Here is an 18,531-nt window from a genome sequence, read left to right on the forward strand (position 1 = left end):
AACAAAAAACTGAATCGTAAGAAAAACAAAAAGTAATATTTCTATATTTCTATTTCGGTTTTAAAAAAATAGTTTTTATTTATTTTGTATCTCTGCACACATGTCACACATAACAAACAAATATAAACTGTAGCAGAAAGAAATATTAACCGTCGTACTGTAATACCACCGTCAAACTGTATTACCACCCTAAAACAAATATGAGCTGTATTACCAACATATTACTGCTTTATCTCCTTATTCTTGTTATACCCACTTACCTTCGTGAGAACAGAACAGCATCCAAACATACAAAAAAAAAAACACAGCTGAATAAAACCAAATACATCTCCACACGCACATGTACTTCTTTATCCAATTCACAGTGTTGTTGTTGCTTTTTTAATAAAGCATGAAAAATGTGGCTTTTTTGATGAAATTTTCAGAGGTTGTCTCGAATTTTTGCTCATATCTCCGTTATTTATAGACCGATTTTGCTGATTTTAAATAGCGATCTTCTCGAAAGCATGTCTAACTGAATTATTGAAGATTCGGATCTCGCCGATATCTGGGGACCTCTAAAAACTGATTTCAACAGACTTAATCGACTCTGCTATCTATAAGGATCCAGAATATATATACTTTATAGGGTCGGAAAATTATATTATAGAAATTACAAACGGAATGACAAACTTATATATACCCTTCTCACGAAGGTGAAGGGTATAAAAAACAATTCCATTACGTTTTAATGCTTTACGAATTTGTGAATTCTACGATCGTACATACATTTTTGTAAGTTATTGTTTATGTGGCAAAGAGTCGAATCGAAATGCCGACTACCAAAGTTGCCAAAAGGAGAAAATTTCGATTGAATTGAAATTCAGAATAGGTGCGAATGCAACATTTTATATATTCGGTGTATATAGTTTTTTGGGGGCATGGCGAAATAATAGACCGATTTCAAACGTTCGTCCTTGGGCCAAAAAAAGAGTATGTGCCAAGCTTCATTAAAATACCCTAAAAATTACGACCTGTGCACACAAGCTTTACATGGACAAACTGACTGACTGACGGACGGACATAGCTTAATTGACTCGATAAAGTGATTTTGAACCGATTGGTGTACTTTTAAGGTGGGTTTAGAACCAATATTTTTTGGTATTACAAACATCAGCACAAACGCATAATAACCTTCCCTTTATATTGGTATAGGGTATAAAAACTTTATTTTAAGTAAAACTATTTTAATTTTTATTAATTTTTATATGACTTTTAAATAAATTTTATAAGTTCATACGATTTGAAAAATAAAATCAGAAATTGTTTTTTTTTTCTACAATGAAACCCAGAAAACATATCAATTGTCCGTTATTTCAAAAATATAAACAAAAATGTTAACATAAAAACCCTTCGACACACCGTTAAATAACAAACGTAACAGCGTTGTATATTTAAGTACTTATGGATGAGATCATTAAAAAAACTACAGAAAATAACAACCTTAACAATAACAATACAACTTAACATTACACTAGCAACCCTAGCTTTGATTAAAAGTGAAATTACACTGTACTACAACAAAACGAATATGACTCAATAGCAACAACAGCAGCAAATGACTGAATGAGTGTAAATGAGTGTATTTGTTTGGGCGCTGGACTGACAAGTTAAATGGTTAATATTCAAAAGCATTAAAACTGGTAACAATCATAACTAGTTGAAACGTTCAGCCGCTAAGACGTACGGAAGAAACGAAAAAAAAAAAAAATAAGTTTATTGAAAAAAAAAAAAAAATCAAAATAATAGAAACAAACACGTACAACTGTGATAGAAAATATATAAATTAAAATAAAAAAAACAAATTTAAGAAAAAATTATACAATTTTTGCATAATACGCAACAATTGTTTTTTGAAGGAAGCAACCAAACAACAGCAACTACTTTAAGGCGTACTACTAAAAACAGCTTTAAAGTATTACAACAAAATAACTATATATTTTAAATTTAACACATAAAAAACTTGTTTTTTTAAAAACCAAAAAACAAAAAAAATGTCAGTCAATCGTGCACCAAAGTCTGGCTTTGCAGCTGAAGCTCAACGCAAGGTAAGTGATGACAAATAAAACCGAAAATATGTTGTTTTTTTTAAACCCACCATTCAGAAGAACTTGGGAGGTATTATGGATTTTGTTAGAACGTTTGTAACATAAAGAAATAGAGGCGCGAGATTTAATAAGTTTTATATTCTGGATCCTTATAGATTTCTAAGGCGATTTAGCTAGGATCCTAGGTTTTGGGATCGTTAGAGTAAGGGGTTTGATGTGAAATATTTTGTATTAAAATTGGGTCAAACCTTTTTTATTTGGAAAAGAAAGGTTAAGGCTATATCTCTCTTTGTCGGCCGCTTAAAAAGTGTGTTAAGGTTTGACAGGTTTTATCGGTTAAAGCGATATAATGTAAATTCCTTTTCCCCTTTAATTTTGATGCTTTTAAGAGATTGAAAAAAACTTTCAAAGCGAAAAAGAAATAGAATTTACTCCATGGAAGTATTGAAAAAAGCCTAAAGAAGTGATGATTTTAACACAGGCTTGTCGTAGGAGGAATGTTCTTTTTAATTGATTCCAAATTCACTACATCTGAAGTCATTCTTAGGAAGTGATTTTGATGTTCTTTATTTGGAAGTTATTAGGAGGTGAAATTGGAGTTATGAAGTGGTGATAAATGTTATTCTTTTGGAAGTACTTTGTTTTATATTTGCTGGGGATCTGAAATTTTGAATCGAAATATGTATAAGAAAAACGTTACAACTGAGAAAATGTCAATTGCTGTTGATTATTTAGACGATTGAAACACTCTAACATGTTTCTTAATTTAAAATCTTAAAGCCTCAAAAGGATCTTATGAAAAACGAAAATAATTGTGCAATTCACTTTCGATATCGGATCGTTGTAGCGTTGTATGTCATAAAAAAATGTTTCAAATAAATTTTTTCGAAACAAAAACAAATCAATTTTAAAATAATTACGACTTACTACGATACAACCGTACAACAACGATTATGAATTGGACAAATGTTATAGTTTTAACCGATTAAAAGTTTTGAAACGAAATACCTTTAAGAAAAACGTTTTTTCTAGACATTTTAAAAAGGTCACTTGCCTTACTGATGGGTACTTAAGATTCGTTTTAAACGATTATAACACACTTTTCTTATTTCTATATGCATTTTAAGACAACTAGCAGAGATCAAAACAACAAAATATATTAAGTGGAATAAAACCAGAAAAATAAATATGAATAACTCTACAAACACACAGAAAAAAACGCTTCTACACAGGGTTGGCAAACTTGGCGCAATTGTACTTTTTTTTGTACAACTAGATCTTCAAAAGTACAATGGTACACTAATGGCCTATTTTGTACACACAGTTTAAAGAACTATCTAATTCGATCAAATTTCTAATACACTTCGGAAGAGGATATTGTAATGAATCCTGGAATAGATTACAACCAGACAACATTTAACAAAGATAATGCTTTTTACTTTTACTTTTTTTTCGATCGGTTGTCTATTCTTTGTAGTAGTATATGGGTTATTCTTTTGAATGGATAATAATCTATAGACTAGTGTTCTGTCTAGATTATTAGATTACTCAATCCTCAAGTTCATAGAGAGAGACCCAGTTTATTGTCTAAATGGTCTTAAGTATTGACTTGTCTAATGACTAATCAATAGTTTTTAAGTACCTTTAACTGGAATTAGTCTTTGGACTGAACTCTAAATGTAGACTAGTCGCCATTATTCAATTTGCCATCCCTGCTTCTACATTCAACATGTGTATGTGTGTTTGTTTGAGAGTGTTCGGTGGTAATTGGCGGCAAAGAGTAAATAATTTGTAAGGAAATCAAATGAAATGAATGCACTGGCCCCACTAGTTTAGAAAAATGAATTATTAAATAATCACTCTAAATTACGAAATTACGATTGTAAACGAACGAATGAATGAGTAAAGGAATTTAAAGAAAGAAAGCAACAGTTAGATTTTTATTTTATTTTGAGGGTTTATTCCAGGGGTCAAAGAGCCAGGAGTTGAGGTATAAGTTTAGGGCAGAGAGAGAGAGCAAGTCATTTAATAAATTATTCATTTTTAATTTCATTGATAGCTAGCAAATAACGAATAATATTCCATTATATTATATGAGTTTTAATTAATCATATTTTAATATTTGCTAATTAAATACTCATAGTTTTTCTCTTGTTTAATTAGTAATTAATGTTTGAATTCCCTCTTTAGCGTCATCACACAATGACGATAATTTTTGAAGGCCAATGTCTGGTTTAAAACCAGGTAACTAAAGATATGAGTAAACATTTGTTTTAGTGATAAATAGTTTTAGCCAAAAATTGTCAGAAAGTATGAAAAAAAAATACACTGAGACTCCGAAATCATATCAATTTATTTATATATTCTTTAAAAAAACCGTTTAAAATCGAATTTTCTAGTTTATCAGTCCAAATTTGTGACTAATTTCTTTCTTTTTAAATAGGGCACGTCAAAATTGTGTATGATATCATTATTATTAAATTTTATACACGTTTTTTTTTTAACAAAACTGTTTAAAGTTCAAAAGTGTTTTTGAAAATAATTACAACTTTAAATAATAATTTAAGTGGAAAGTTTTTTTTATAAAATGGTTAAAGGTTATGATTTTCGTCGCCTTTTAGCAAATATTTTCTCCTTGAGATATCTTATTTTTTTAAAGTTATAACAAAGTAATTTATAAAGTTAAATTTCTTTAAACAGATACTTTGAAATGTATCTTGATCTGAATTTTTTATACATTTTAAACGTAAAACAATTATTAACAACTTGAAGAATTTATAAAATATAAATTTCATATAAACTGGGAAAGGTTTTATTAAAATGGTCAGTTTCGTTCTAAATCTAGATCTGAATTGTAGTTCGAGTTCAATTCTAATTAAGTTCTAGTTCAGTTCTAGTCTAGTTCTTGTTCAGTTCTAGTTCAGTTCTTGTTCAGTTATAGTTCAGTTCTATTTCAGTTTTAGTTCAGTTCTTGTTCAGTTCTAGTTCAGTTCTAGTTCAGTTCTAGTTCAGTTCTAGTTCAGTTCTAGTTCAGTTCTAGTTCAGTTCTAGTTCAGTTCTAGTTCAGTTCTAGTTCAGTTCTAGTTCAGTTCTAGTTCAGTTCTAGTTCAGTTCTAGTTCAGTTCTAGTTCAGTTCTAGTTCAGTTCTAGTTCAGTTCTAGTTCAGTTCTAACTCAGTTCTAGTTCAGTTCTAGTTCAGTTCTAGTTCAGTTCTAGTTCAGTTCTAGTTCAGTTCTAGTTCAGTTATAGTTCAGTTATAGTTCAGTTCTAGTTCAATTCTAGTTCAGTTCTAACTCAGTTCTAGTTTCGTTGAAGTTCAGTTCTAGTTCAATTGTAGTTCAGTTCTAACTCAGTTCTAGTTTCGTTGAAGTTCAGTTCTAGTTCAGTTCTAGTCCAGTTTTAGTTCAGTTCTAGTTCAGTTCTAGTTCAGCTCTAGTTCAGTTCTAGTTCAGTTCTAGTTCAGTTCTAGTTCAGTTCTAGTTCAGTTCTAGTTCAGTTCTAGTTCAGTTCTAGTTCAGTTCTAGTTCAGTTCTAGTTCAGTTCTAATTCAGTTCTAGTTCAGTTCTAGTTCAGTTCTAGTTCAGTTCTAGTTCAGTTCTAGTTCAGTTCTAGTTCAATTTTAGTTTAGTTCTATTTCAGTTCTAGTTCAATTCTAGTTTAGTTCTAGTTCAGTTCTAGTTCAGTTCTAGTTCAGTTCTAGTTCAGTTCTAGTTCAGTTCTAGTTCATTTCTAGTTCAGTTCTAGTTCAGTTCTAGTTCAGTTCTAGTTCAGTTCTAGTTCAGTTCTAGTTCAGTTCTAGTTCAGTTCTACTTTTGAAAGATGTTAAAGATTTCAATTTGAAAATTATTTGATCTGTTAATGTTTGAGAAACCTTTGAGGCGTTCCTATAACATCAAAAGAAAATAACACATTTTCTCCAGCGTTTAACTTTGGGGTTTTTTTAATTTTTAAAAATAAAAATTTACTTTAAAACTTAACTAGTGTGTTGGTTATGATTTCATTTTCGAGAAAGCTCAAATGTTTATCTACATCTCTGTAATATTTTTCCCCAACTACGGTATTTTTGTTTAAAGTAAATATTTCATTTTTTTTTCAACAGATAATGTCATACTTTTTATGTAAATAAATCATAAAACAAAAAGGTTATAAAATAAAATATAGTGAAACGTCACAAAAAAAAAAAACAAAATTACTATGTTTTGATTTGATGTATAACATGTTTTTTCACTTTATTTTTGTTTTTAATGTTTGTGTTTTTTATTTTTTAATTTGTCCGTTACACTTTTTATTATGACATTAAATTAAGCATTAGAATTTCGTTTTCATTAGTGTGACAGATTATAAATTGTGGTAGAGAGATATAGTGAGAGAGGGTTTATTTCTAATGTTGTCGTTTTTGTTTTGTGTCAAAAGTATTGTTAAACGGCTTCGTTTTAAGGCCACATTTGTTAAGTCTAGTGTAATTTAATATTACAAGGATTAAAACAAGCAAACATTAATTGACACTATTTTTTTAACTCTCGTTTACACATGACAAACACCCTTTGTAGTTTTTTGCTTATATTACTAATTACGCATTAACCAAAAGAAAATGCAAAAACTTTAAAGGTTGGTCGGGAAAAAAGTCCCTTTTTAAATTTAGTACCACATTCTTTGGACAGCTGTTATAAAGAAGTTTGAAGAAATTTTCCATTTTAAACGTCGTTTAAGGGGAAGTTTTTTTTATTTTTCTTAATGAAGAAAAGTATAAGTTCGTATTATTGTTATAAGAAACTGAAGAAGGGACTTTTGGGGTGGAAACAATACGAAAAAGTACAAAAATTATTATATGTACTTGACAAAGATAAGCAAATTGTATTTAAGCAGTCATGTACGTACGTTTGTAATACATTAGCTTGGAACACAACAGACCATAGTATGGATTCATTCCTATGATGTCATCGTGTTATTTTAGTTTGTGTGTTTTTTTTTTCGTATTTTTTCTTCTTTCCTCTATTTATTTCCCTTTTTTCCAAAACAAACACTAAAATATATACACACCACACCATATACAGACAATTTAGTAATTTTTTGTTAAATGTATGATTTAAGTGTGCGTTATTTTGAATGATAGTGTATAAGTAGTTTTGAACAATTATTCTACAATCCAGACATGTAAAATTTTGACTTTGAAATTGTACTAATGCTATGTATACACGGTTGTTAGATATTACAACGTTGTCAGTAAAATGTGCACAAAAAGTCTAATAATACTGTCAACTTACAAATTTTGTCCTGCAATATTTTTGGTAATGTTTTTTCTGACAACGTTGCAAAAGAAAAATTTTAAGTTCAGACGATTATTAGACATTTTCTGAACATTTTACTAATCTGTAAGTGTAAGATCTGACAACTGTGTATCACGGCTTTAAGTTTTTCGAAAAGGCATATATTTTAATCATATTTAGGCTACGAAGAGCTCAGTTGAATTGATGATAAGATTAGTGTAGTTCAAAGTTGTCAAAATTGAACAACATCCCTATAAGAACACGCTAACTTTGAATCCATAGGTTTTTTTACCATAATTGGAAGTACTTCTAGTATGTTATTTGTGGTGGAAATTCTAGTTGTTTTTCCTTACTTTATCTGCTCGGTATTGGTCTACTAAAAAGCTTATTGAATAGTTTAATGACAAGTATAAACTGGTATGTCCATTGAAGAGTCTTCCGACTAACATATGGACCGGTCTTCTCTGGTGACTAGAAATGTTCTATTCTTTTCGGCTTTTTTTATCTACTGGCTATTCTACAGATCAAACTATAGACTTTGATCTTGTCTATTGGCTAGTTCATGGACAAGTTTATGGATGTTAGTTTAATGACAAGTATAAACTGTCATGTCCATTGACGAGTCTTCCGACTAACTTACATATGTAGCGGTCATCTCTAGTGACTAGAAATGTTCTATACTTTTCGGCTTTTTTATCTACTGGCTATTCTACAGATCAAACTATTTACTTTGAACTTGTCTATTGATTAGTTTATGGATATGTCTTTGGCTGTTAGTAGCCTTAGACATCCACGACCTGAAATTGTCGACAAAGATCTGTGGTTGTTGTAGACCCAGCAAAAAAAGAACATCCAAAGAAGCTAAAAAGAAGTAAAATTTGCTCCATAGAAGTACTGAAAAAGACCTGAAAAAGTTGTGATAACACAGGCTTGTCATAGGAGGAGGGATGTCCTTTTAATTTGATTCCTAATTCATCTGATATGTAGTGAAAAATAATGGAATGGAAAAAAATGGAATCTTTTCGCTTCGCTTCCACAGAAGTTAAAAAAATACTACTACTACTTAAGAAGTGGTGATAAATGTTATTCTTTTGGAAGAACTTCTTTTTTTTACTGGGAGAATGACAAGGACAGACTTTATGGCAAACAGTAAAACTTTGAGTACCATCTGATCTAAGCACACTCACAAAATATCTGCTGAATACGATTATTACTGTTTTACATGAAAGCGGCTCCATTAACAGAATGTCGGTGTTTTTTTCATTAAGTGGTAAACCAGTTCATTCTTGGAAATGACCTGGATTACAGAACAGCTTCAGTTTCGTATTTTGCACCATCTCATAAACATGCATTCAACATTCATATACCAATCGGGAAGTCGTGTAGACTCAAGAGAGATCTAATGGCTGATTTGCGAGTCAGTTGTGTGCATGGTATTTCAGCCTGGAAGAAGCTTTAATAGTCAAGTAGCAGAATTTGGTTTAACTGGTTATCAATTTATATGAAGAAAGAACAAAAGGAACGTTTAGAAATTGGTGTTTATTGAAATCCCTTTTATTCCATATTTATTCTATAGATCGGTCAAATGATTGATTAGTATTTTCATTCATAATTTGTATCTTCAATGATCTATTTACTAAATTATGAAGTTCTTAAAATATGAACTACTTAAAAGTTATATAAAGGAAGTTATCAAAAAGTACAATAGTACTGAATTTTCCATCTCTGTTCTAATCGTTAATGTTTCGTTATTTTTGTTCTCAAATAATACAATATCAATTTATTACTAGCCTGTTGCTTACCTCAACTCTATTACTCCCTCTCTTTCATTTCTTAATAATTTTTCCCAAAAAAATGTACAATAAAAAAAAATTATTAAAAATTTCCGTTTTTATGTATTTGTTATTATTCTTCTATCTATCAAGTTCCATTTGTTAAAAAACAACAACAAATAACTAACAACTCCCAGTGTCAAAGATTTATATGTGTACCTATATTTATTTACGTGCCCACAAACATGGAGTATATGTATATTAGAATTCAAATGGAAGTGAAGTATATATTATTTTTTTTCAAGTTAAATTTGGTCTTAACATTTGTTAAGTATACATATATACAACAACAAATAAACAAACAAAATGAAGTATTTACTTTTTTCAAATAATTTTGCCGTTACTGTGTAGTATTTTATATTTTTTATTATTTTGGTTAGACTTACTATATAAGGTATAAAAAATTTGAAAAATAAACATCAGACGCTTTCGTTAAAGCTCAGTTGATTTCTCTCTCAGAACGACAATATCACATTATATTCTCCCTTTTTTTCGAAAGTGTTGTTGCTTTTTTAATTGTTGCTTTAAAAAGTGTATGGTGAACTAACGTCATTATAAGCAGAAATTAAAAGAATGTTTTCAATTCAAATTGAGAAACGTGTTCGTAATTGAAAATCTTTAAAATTACGTCAATCTAATGGAATATTCACCACTATTCTACATTTCATTTACATTGTCGCATTTAGCTACGTAATGATCTAGGAAAGTAGATTCGTAAGTAAAACTTGAAGTAATTTAATGTCAATGTCAAATTTTCGATTCGAATTGGAGTTCAGAATTGAGTTGATTAAATTAAGAGTGATTTAATAAAAATCTAAACATAATTTAAGAAATTATTATCTTATCCATATCCAATAAATTATAAGAAAACGCAAGTAGTAATTAAACTTGATTTAGATTAGGTTACAGTTGCAGAAAGTCAACTTCGATCCTTAATTGATCCCGTTGTGTTATACGACAATGATCGTACCTCGACCCATCATTTAGATAACGCCTTGACACGAAAAAATTAATATATTTTGAGGCTATCGATACAAGAGAAATGGCCCAGTTCATTAAAGAAGCTGCGGTCTATAGTGGACAATCTTAAAACGGAAAACGTTGTTCCACCGTTCTTCTTGGATCATGGAAAAGTTTACGCCTTGACACGAAAAAATTAATATATTTTGAGGCTATCGATACAAGAGAAATGGCCCAGCTCATTCAAGAAGCTGCGGTCTATAGTGGACAATCTTAAAACGGAAAACGTTGTTCCACCGTTCTTCTTGGATCATGGAAAAGTTACTGCCATTACGGGACACAGTTAAAGAAAGTGTTCGACAATTTCCTATTCTTCCTCGTCATTACAAATTCTGCTAAAGAATGAGAATGAGCATTTACTAATCAATGCCCAATCAAGACGGCTGTCACAAGCTTCAGCCACCTACATCCTTCGTTTGTCGTAGAGCGTTTATTCCAATGATCTGAGGTTGTCATAAATTGGCTAGTGGCAAACTTGGTGTCGTACAGATGGATCCTTGAAGACCATCTAATCTGAATCTTTTATCGATCAAAGCTGGCCAAAGACAAAGACTATGTTCCTCCGTTTTATCTTTATATTCCTTATTACAACTTCTGCAGAAGTTATTAATTGCAACATTAAATTTCTTGACATGATCGCATACTAATCTATGTCCAATCAACACAGATAGAACCTCAATGACAACGTCCTGAGGTTTTCGTAGAGTGGTCTGGTCAGATATATACAATGTTCTTGTGAATAAGGGATTAAGAGTATAATAGCAGGTCTCCTGCTTGGAATATCGTTGCCCAACTGTTATTAAGACCTAAAAATGTTTTGAATGGTCTGACACCCAGATCAGCTCTAGTTTCAAATGTTGCGCCATTAAGAGACATTCTGAAACAATCGAGAAATTGTATAGACACAAGTGAGATATCGATTCGATATTATGCTGTCAGTTTAAATTCGAATACTTCCTTAGTAAAGTGATCAGATCAGACTTGCTATCGAACAGATGAATGTTTATATGAGCAGACCTATAAAGTTTCTGTGAACATCGGTGCCGCTTTCATAAAGCTTTCATAACCAGTTTTATCCAGTTCATTGTAGTTCCGATCCGGTAACTAGATCGTTAAGAGACATTTATGAATCATTCGTATAGACTCCAGATCAGTTTACCGCCCGTATTATGACTAATAATCCGCCTGTAGGACCCTGCACTGATTATGCAACTAGACTGGGTTTAACTGATTACCGATTTATCGGAAGATAAAACTAAAAGGTAACTAGAAAAGCTATAGTTTCGACCACGTTAAGAGACATTCATGAATCAGTCGTATAAACTCCAGATATAGAGTAATATAATCACAGGTTTACTGTAAGTACAAATTTTAATATTACTCTTGTATAATCCAGTTTACCGCCCGTATTATAATTAATATCTCCGCCTGTAGGTCCCTGCACTGGTCATGCAGCTAGACTGGGTTTAACTGATTACCGATTTATCGGAAGATAAAACTAAAAGGCAACTAGAAAAGCCATAATTTCGACCTCGTTAAGAGAATCAGTTGTATAGACTCCAGATATAGAGTAATATAATCACAGGTTTACTGTAAGCACAAATTCGAATATTACTCTTTTATAATCCAGTTAAGGATCCAGTGTAAGACCCCACAATAGTCATGCAGTTAGACTGGGTTTTATAGTTTTTATATTGAGCTTCTCTTTTTCGATAATCAACTATATTTTTAAGAAATGATTATTGGGTGTCTTTATTAGATTCAGAAATATCTATTCATATGTATTTATGTGATTTAAAAACAACTACATATAATAAATTTCTAAAGTGTTGGATATGATGTGTCAGTCTTCATTATGATCATATGTATATACATATATATTTTTTTCTTATAACGACATCATCAACACTATATAGTCAAATTTAGTAAAATAATTTCTATAAATTATAGTTGAAAGAGTGGACAATAAACACACGTTCATTTAAATATACAATCATACATAAATGAATATATTTAAGTATTTTACATTTGGTTTGTTTAGTTTTTTTTAGTTTCGTTATGATTATTACTATATGTATAATTTATTCAAATTGATGTCAACATCAGAATTGTTTATATATATTTAACAATTTTATTGTTTTTTATTGCTGGAGTGTTGGTTGGTTGGTTGGACTATAATAGAAGAATATAAATTTTAACGCTTTTCTATTTTTTATGTTCTTTATATTTAATTTTTTTTGTCTATGAAAACAATAGCTTTGGAATTCTATTTGTCATAAGATTAATTATAAAATATAAAATATTTTCTCCTTAGGGCATCCATCTGCTTTTTTTCTTTGGTTTTTTTTTTGAAGCATATAATTTACATTAGAATGTTTAATTTGAATAATCGCATAAAAATAATTGTTAAAGAAAGACAAGAGCTTTTGCAAAATTTATGCAAACTTCATTAGTTCTTATAATAAAAAACTTAAAAATTTTATTTTATTTTAAACAAAAAAACGGTACAGTCTTAGATTAAAAAATGCTTATCATGGAAATTTACCAAATTTATTTATATAACAAGTAAACATTTTAATTAATTGTTGAATTAACAAATTTTTAAACAAATATTGTTTTTTTTTTTCTATTCTTGTAAACTTTTGTTACTAAATTTTAATCGCCCGTCTAAACATTTATGTAAATTAATTAGTTAAACATATCTCTTATTAGTTAGGGGCGTGTATTATTGTTTATATTAACTAGCTACTGAATTTCTGCTAAATTCTTTATAAACCATTCATAGTTACAACTTCCTTCACTTGAAAGTTTTAAAATGTTTAAACAAAATATATAGAATATATTTTTTTAACAAAAAATTATATTCTATTTAATAAAGCAATTTAAAATAAAAAATCAATAACATTTTAAAAATGTTCAATGTTATAACATAAAAATATTTTTATGTCATGCAAACGTTTCGTATAACAATCAATCATTTAAGTTTTCATTGCTTTGAGATTTTTATGTTTTTAGATAGATCATAAAATAAAATAAATTGATTTTGACTGTAGTGATTTTATAAAATGGATAACGTAAATTGGGGTGTTTGTTTTTTTAAACAATTAGTAGAATTTGTTATATTTGATTTTTTTAATATGGAGAAACATGATTTTTTTCTGGCTGGAAATTTTGTTCAACAAGTTATAGATGATGTATGAAAGGTTGCTAATAATGTTTTGAGAGAACACATAAGACTCAGTAAACTCAGCAACAGTTTCTTTAGGAAATTATAAAAAAATCTGACAATTAAAATCGCAAAAGTCAAACTTTTCATAATGAAAGCAAAATGTAATCTCTAATAGATAAAACAATCTAGACACAAGTAAAAGGGCCAAAGTTATTATGACCGTCTTTCAATGAGAACTCCCAAGACTGCTTATAACCAGAAATAGGCGGGATATATCGAGGTTGAAAGTAGTTATAACAGGACACTAGGTGCTAGGCAGACATGCAAGTCGGCTTGGGTTCCCCTACAATGAAAGAATGAGTCGCAAAATAAGGAAAATGAAGAAACGATCTTTCATCTTATCTGTGAATGCCCTGCTCATGATGCTAAGAGAAACAGTTTCCTTGGCAGACACTTCACATCCAATCTAAGTCTAAACTGAATGATCTATTGAGATTTCTCACGGCTACAGGCTGGATGTAATACTATACAAAACTAAATCTGACGAGTGGAGTCTCTTAGACTCTACTTGACTATTCGCGTGCAACGAACTAACACGATTAGCTAATTTCGAATAAGATTAAGTTTCTGAAACATGATACCGAAGTGCTATATGTGAACACCCACCGTATTGACCATTAGGTGAACTGAACTTTGTGTTTCTTATGCAGCAGTGAAAATTTCTGTACACGGTACTGTCGGTCCATATACAAGCATTTTGCTCAAATACACGAGCTATATAACCTCTGACCATTTCTTCTCCGTTGCTTAACTTCCGAGATGCAAAACATCACTTCCTTTTACAATCAAGCCGTTGAAAAGGCTGCTGTTGAGTCGGCAACATTACCTAGAGTCGAGTCCATGAAATAAGGTAAGGGCTTACTCTGCATATACAGGTGGGTAAGGTCCGTATACTCCCGTATCTTATACAAATAACTGCAACTCATTTCCAATGATTAGGTCCACAGCCAATTCTCTGTGGGGTATCTGTTGTGTCGGCAACAGCACCGAACTTATACCGAATTATAGTCTTTACGGTGCATAAGTCTTTTAACCGACATTGACACAGACACCGTTCAAAGGGACCTCCCCAATAACCGACAGAAACATAGTTCTAAATTCTGTTTATGTAATTCTCAGGTTTGACCTCAAAGGTTGCATTTGATCATCACCAGTTTATAGTCCGGGCAAACTAAAGGTATTATCTAGCATTTCTCTTCCCTGGGATTGCAATAACATCAAGATGAGGTAACAAGCCCCCCGAGAGACAGTCGATCTTACATGGGTTGATGAGCTGATATTGTTGTGTTGTTTGATTTTGGATCTAGTCTTCATAAAAATCCAATATTCAGCATGGAAATAAACCATACCGGGACACTAACGAACGGTTTATTGTATTGATGTAAATAAAAGATAAAAGCGGTTCTATCTGGTATTGATATCAATAAGAATCGTACGTTTGTGCCTCAGCATTTGAATCCATGCTGAGAATGAATATGCTGACTAGAGCAGTGTAGTGCTTAAGGTCTCAGCTCAAATAGCCGTTTTCGTTATAACAATTTCTAAAGTAGTTGTTATATGGAAGGTTCAGTCTCCTAACGCTTATTATACAAGGACCGATTATAGTGGTAACCAGTAAGCCACAATAAAATTCATTCGTTATAATGAGTCCAGATAAGCCTTCATGTCAGAAAAGATCAAATCTATAAATTGTCCCTGTATGTATGTTATTCCTAGGAAAAAGTTCTAGTTTCGAATGGTTTACCAAATCGTCAATAACGCCTGACATTAAATTCCTCTAAAGTTTCGACATTTATTTTTAGGATTTGAAAGAGATTTCAACATATCAGTTATATATTATTTTGAGGAAAGATCACTTCTCAAACATTGGTCTTCAAATCTAAAAACTTTATGTAGAAATTGAATTTAGACTTGAGAATGGTTTGAGTATAGTATCTAAAGTTTGAGAACAACTGATATAGTTGTTCTCAAAGGAAAGGAAATATTAAATGAGAAGTGATTCAGTTATCTCTATATTTGTTATTTTTTTTTTTATTCTCAAACTATATTGGTTGTTCTCAAACTTCATATTCTATACTTAAACCACTCTCAAGTCTAAATACAATTTCTACTTATAGTTTTTGGTTTTGAAGACCAATGTTTGAGATTTTTCCTAAAAATTAAAATAAATTCAAGCCTCCGATTAAGATTTGACAACCACTGGAGGAGAATCTTTGATATATTATATAAATTTAGAACTTTCCAATAAAATAATATTACAATTGTAAATCTATGAGTAAAACTTGAACTTGTCTTTAGACTGGAGAAGGATTAAAGAATAAAATTTGATGTCAAATTGAGAAAAACCGAATCACATTGCAAGTGGTTATTTTTGAAATTAATCTTAAATTTAAAGGATATATAATTGAAAACTCCGCTTAAGTTAAAGTTAAGTTTCTTTAAACATAAATTTTGCTTTTATTTTTTAGAATATTTTAGATTTCAAATTTGTTATCAGCTATTTAAGAATTTTTTATATTATTTGCCTGCCACTGTTTTAAAAAACGATTAATTTTTTTTTGCTTTATTTCAAAATGTCATAAAAACTATTTAATATGTTCTGCAATTCGCTTAAACTAGAACATTGAAACAAGTTTACTATTAACTAGAAAGTATAAACAGAAATTATGTCATATTTTTCTTCAATTATAAAACATGTGATTCAAGATAAATGAAAACCACTTTAAAATTCAAAACAACTGACATATCAGCAGGAATTTGCAATGAATGTTATTGAAATGAAAAAAAAACTCTTACTTTCCTATAAAGATTATTTTTATAGCTAAACTTAAAGTGTTAAACCACAAACTCAAAATAATTATAGATTTATTAAGAAAATTGTTTTTATAATTAGTTATTTACTTTAGAAAACACTTTTAGTTTTATTTTCTTAAAATTTTTTTTTAAAAATCTATTAATAAATTTTTTATATAAATTAAGAATTTTGCCCACGAGAGCTAATGATATGTTCTGTTAAGATCAATATTTATTTGGCAATAGGAAGTTTTTATACCCTACACCACTATAGTGGGTAGGGTATTATACGTTTGTGCTGATGTTTGTAACATACAAAAATATTGGTCCAATACCCACCTTTAAGTATACCGATCGATTCAGATCATTTTTTTAATCGATTAAGACATGTCCGTCCGTCAGTCTGTCCGTCTGTTCGGCTGGCTGGCTGTCCATGTAAACCTTGTGCGCAAGGTACAGGCCGCAATTTTCAAGATAATTTGATGAAATTTGGACCAAGCATGTTTTTTGGCACAGAGACGAAGCCTATTTAAAATGGTTGAAATCGGTCCATTTTTTCACCTAGCCCCCATACAACCGTACCTCCCGATTTGAACTTTTTATGCCATAATTACGTCAAATATTCTACTATCTCTCTAAAAATTGGCACAAATAAGTTTTATATAAGTATAAATGACACTGCAGATTTTCGTAAGGATCGGCCTATATTTGACCCTAGCCCCCTTACAAACCCCCCTTCAAAAAATGTCTTAAACGTCTAAAATTGACTTGTAACCATTTGTATCGCAATGTAACTCAACAAAACTAACTGTTATTTAAAAATATATCCTTTTCCCAAATTTACCGAGGATCGGCCCATATTTGACCTATATAAAGCCTCATATAGAAATTTTAATTTTTTTATTAATAAATTGCTTAAATATTTTGGATTTATGGTAATATTCAACATAAAAGTTTCTTTATAAAAAATAAAAATGTTAAAAATATACTCATGGTGTAGGGTATTATATGGTCGGCCATGCCCGACTATACTTAATAAATTCCAAAACTTCCAATTAAATATTCAAAAACTTAAAGTAATTAATCAAAATACAGTAACAAATAAAATTAAATTTTATGTTCCTAGAATTTGAGATTTTTTTAGAAAAAAATTCTTTGAATTAATTCTTTATTATACACATAAATAAATGATGTTTTCTTAATTAATCGTATGCGAAAAAAGTATGTTTTCAAACACACTTCATATATGCATAAAATGGAATTTATTAATAATTAATTAAAACTCTCAATGATAGATATATCTTCTATAAACATAGACACATATATACAAATATTTAAGATATTTTACTGAATTTAATAGACAGTCATTTGCGGTGAGACAACTGCGTTAAAAACAAACTCGTGTAGAAGGTGTAAATAAGAATTAATTTACAATCCAATTATAACACTTCGTATTTTTGTTAAAAAAATACAAAAAAAAAAACAATTCCCTAGAGAACTAACTAAGTAGTAAATTTCATACTAAGTATGACTTAGTTATTTTCTTAAAATAAAATAAAAAAAATTCTCAAAACGTGACTGGAAATAAAAAGAAAGATATATACATGTTAAACTAATTTTTCTCACATTTAAGTGTAAGTTTTCATTTTAATGTTGCTAACGTTGGACACAAGTGTAAAAGCGTGTTTTAAAAACCAAAACTATAAAATAGAACCTAAATTACATTTGTGTCGTTAAAATTATGTATGGTTTTTATTGCAATTTCCGGAATATAGAAAAAACTGTATGTTTATGTACCTAAAAGAATTTTTATAAAATAAAAAAAAAAAAAAAATACTTTATATGGTTAAACATTTTGTTAGGGTTTGCTGCCAAGAAGTCTTAAGCACTTGTCAATTGTTATGATTTTAAAATTAGTTTGAAATCAACAATTTTATATTTTCAATCAATTAGTTATCTTTCAGATATTTCACTTCTAGTTTAGTACTAGTTCAGTTCTAGTTCAGTTCGAGTTCAGTTCTAGTTGAATTCTAGTTGAATTCTAGTTCAGTTCTAGTTAGTTCTAATACAGTTCTAGTTCAGTTCTAGTTCAGTTCTAGTTCAGTTCTAGTTCAGTTCTAGTTCAGTTATAGTTCAGTTCTAGTTCATTTCTAGTTCAGTTCTAGTTCAGTTCTAGTTCAGTTGTAATTCAGTTGTTGTTCAGTTCTAGTTCAGTTCTAGTTCAGTTCTAGTTCAGTTCTACTTCAGTTCTAGTTCAGTTCTAGTTCAGTTCTAGTTCAGTTCTAGTTCAGTTCTAGTTCAGT

General features: G+C 30.0%; 1 protein-coding gene across 1 annotated transcript in view; it reads left to right on the forward strand.

The window, feature by feature from the left end:
* Positions 1-1,694: 1,694 nt before the first annotated feature.
* LOC111687034 (myophilin) overlaps positions 1,695-18,531 on the forward strand; it is a 25,028-nt gene continuing 8,191 nt past the window's right edge. The window contains exon 1 of the mRNA XM_046951889.1: positions 1,695-2,087. Coding sequence (XP_046807845.1) covers positions 2,034-2,087 — 54 coding nt within the window. The 5' untranslated portion in view covers positions 1,695-2,033. The remainder of the gene's footprint in view (positions 2,088-18,531) is intronic.

Source organism: Lucilia cuprina, chromosome 5 (assembly GCF_022045245.1).
Source record: "Lucilia cuprina isolate Lc7/37 chromosome 5, ASM2204524v1, whole genome shotgun sequence".
NCBI classification, from domain to species: domain Eukaryota; kingdom Metazoa; phylum Arthropoda; class Insecta; order Diptera; family Calliphoridae; genus Lucilia; species Lucilia cuprina.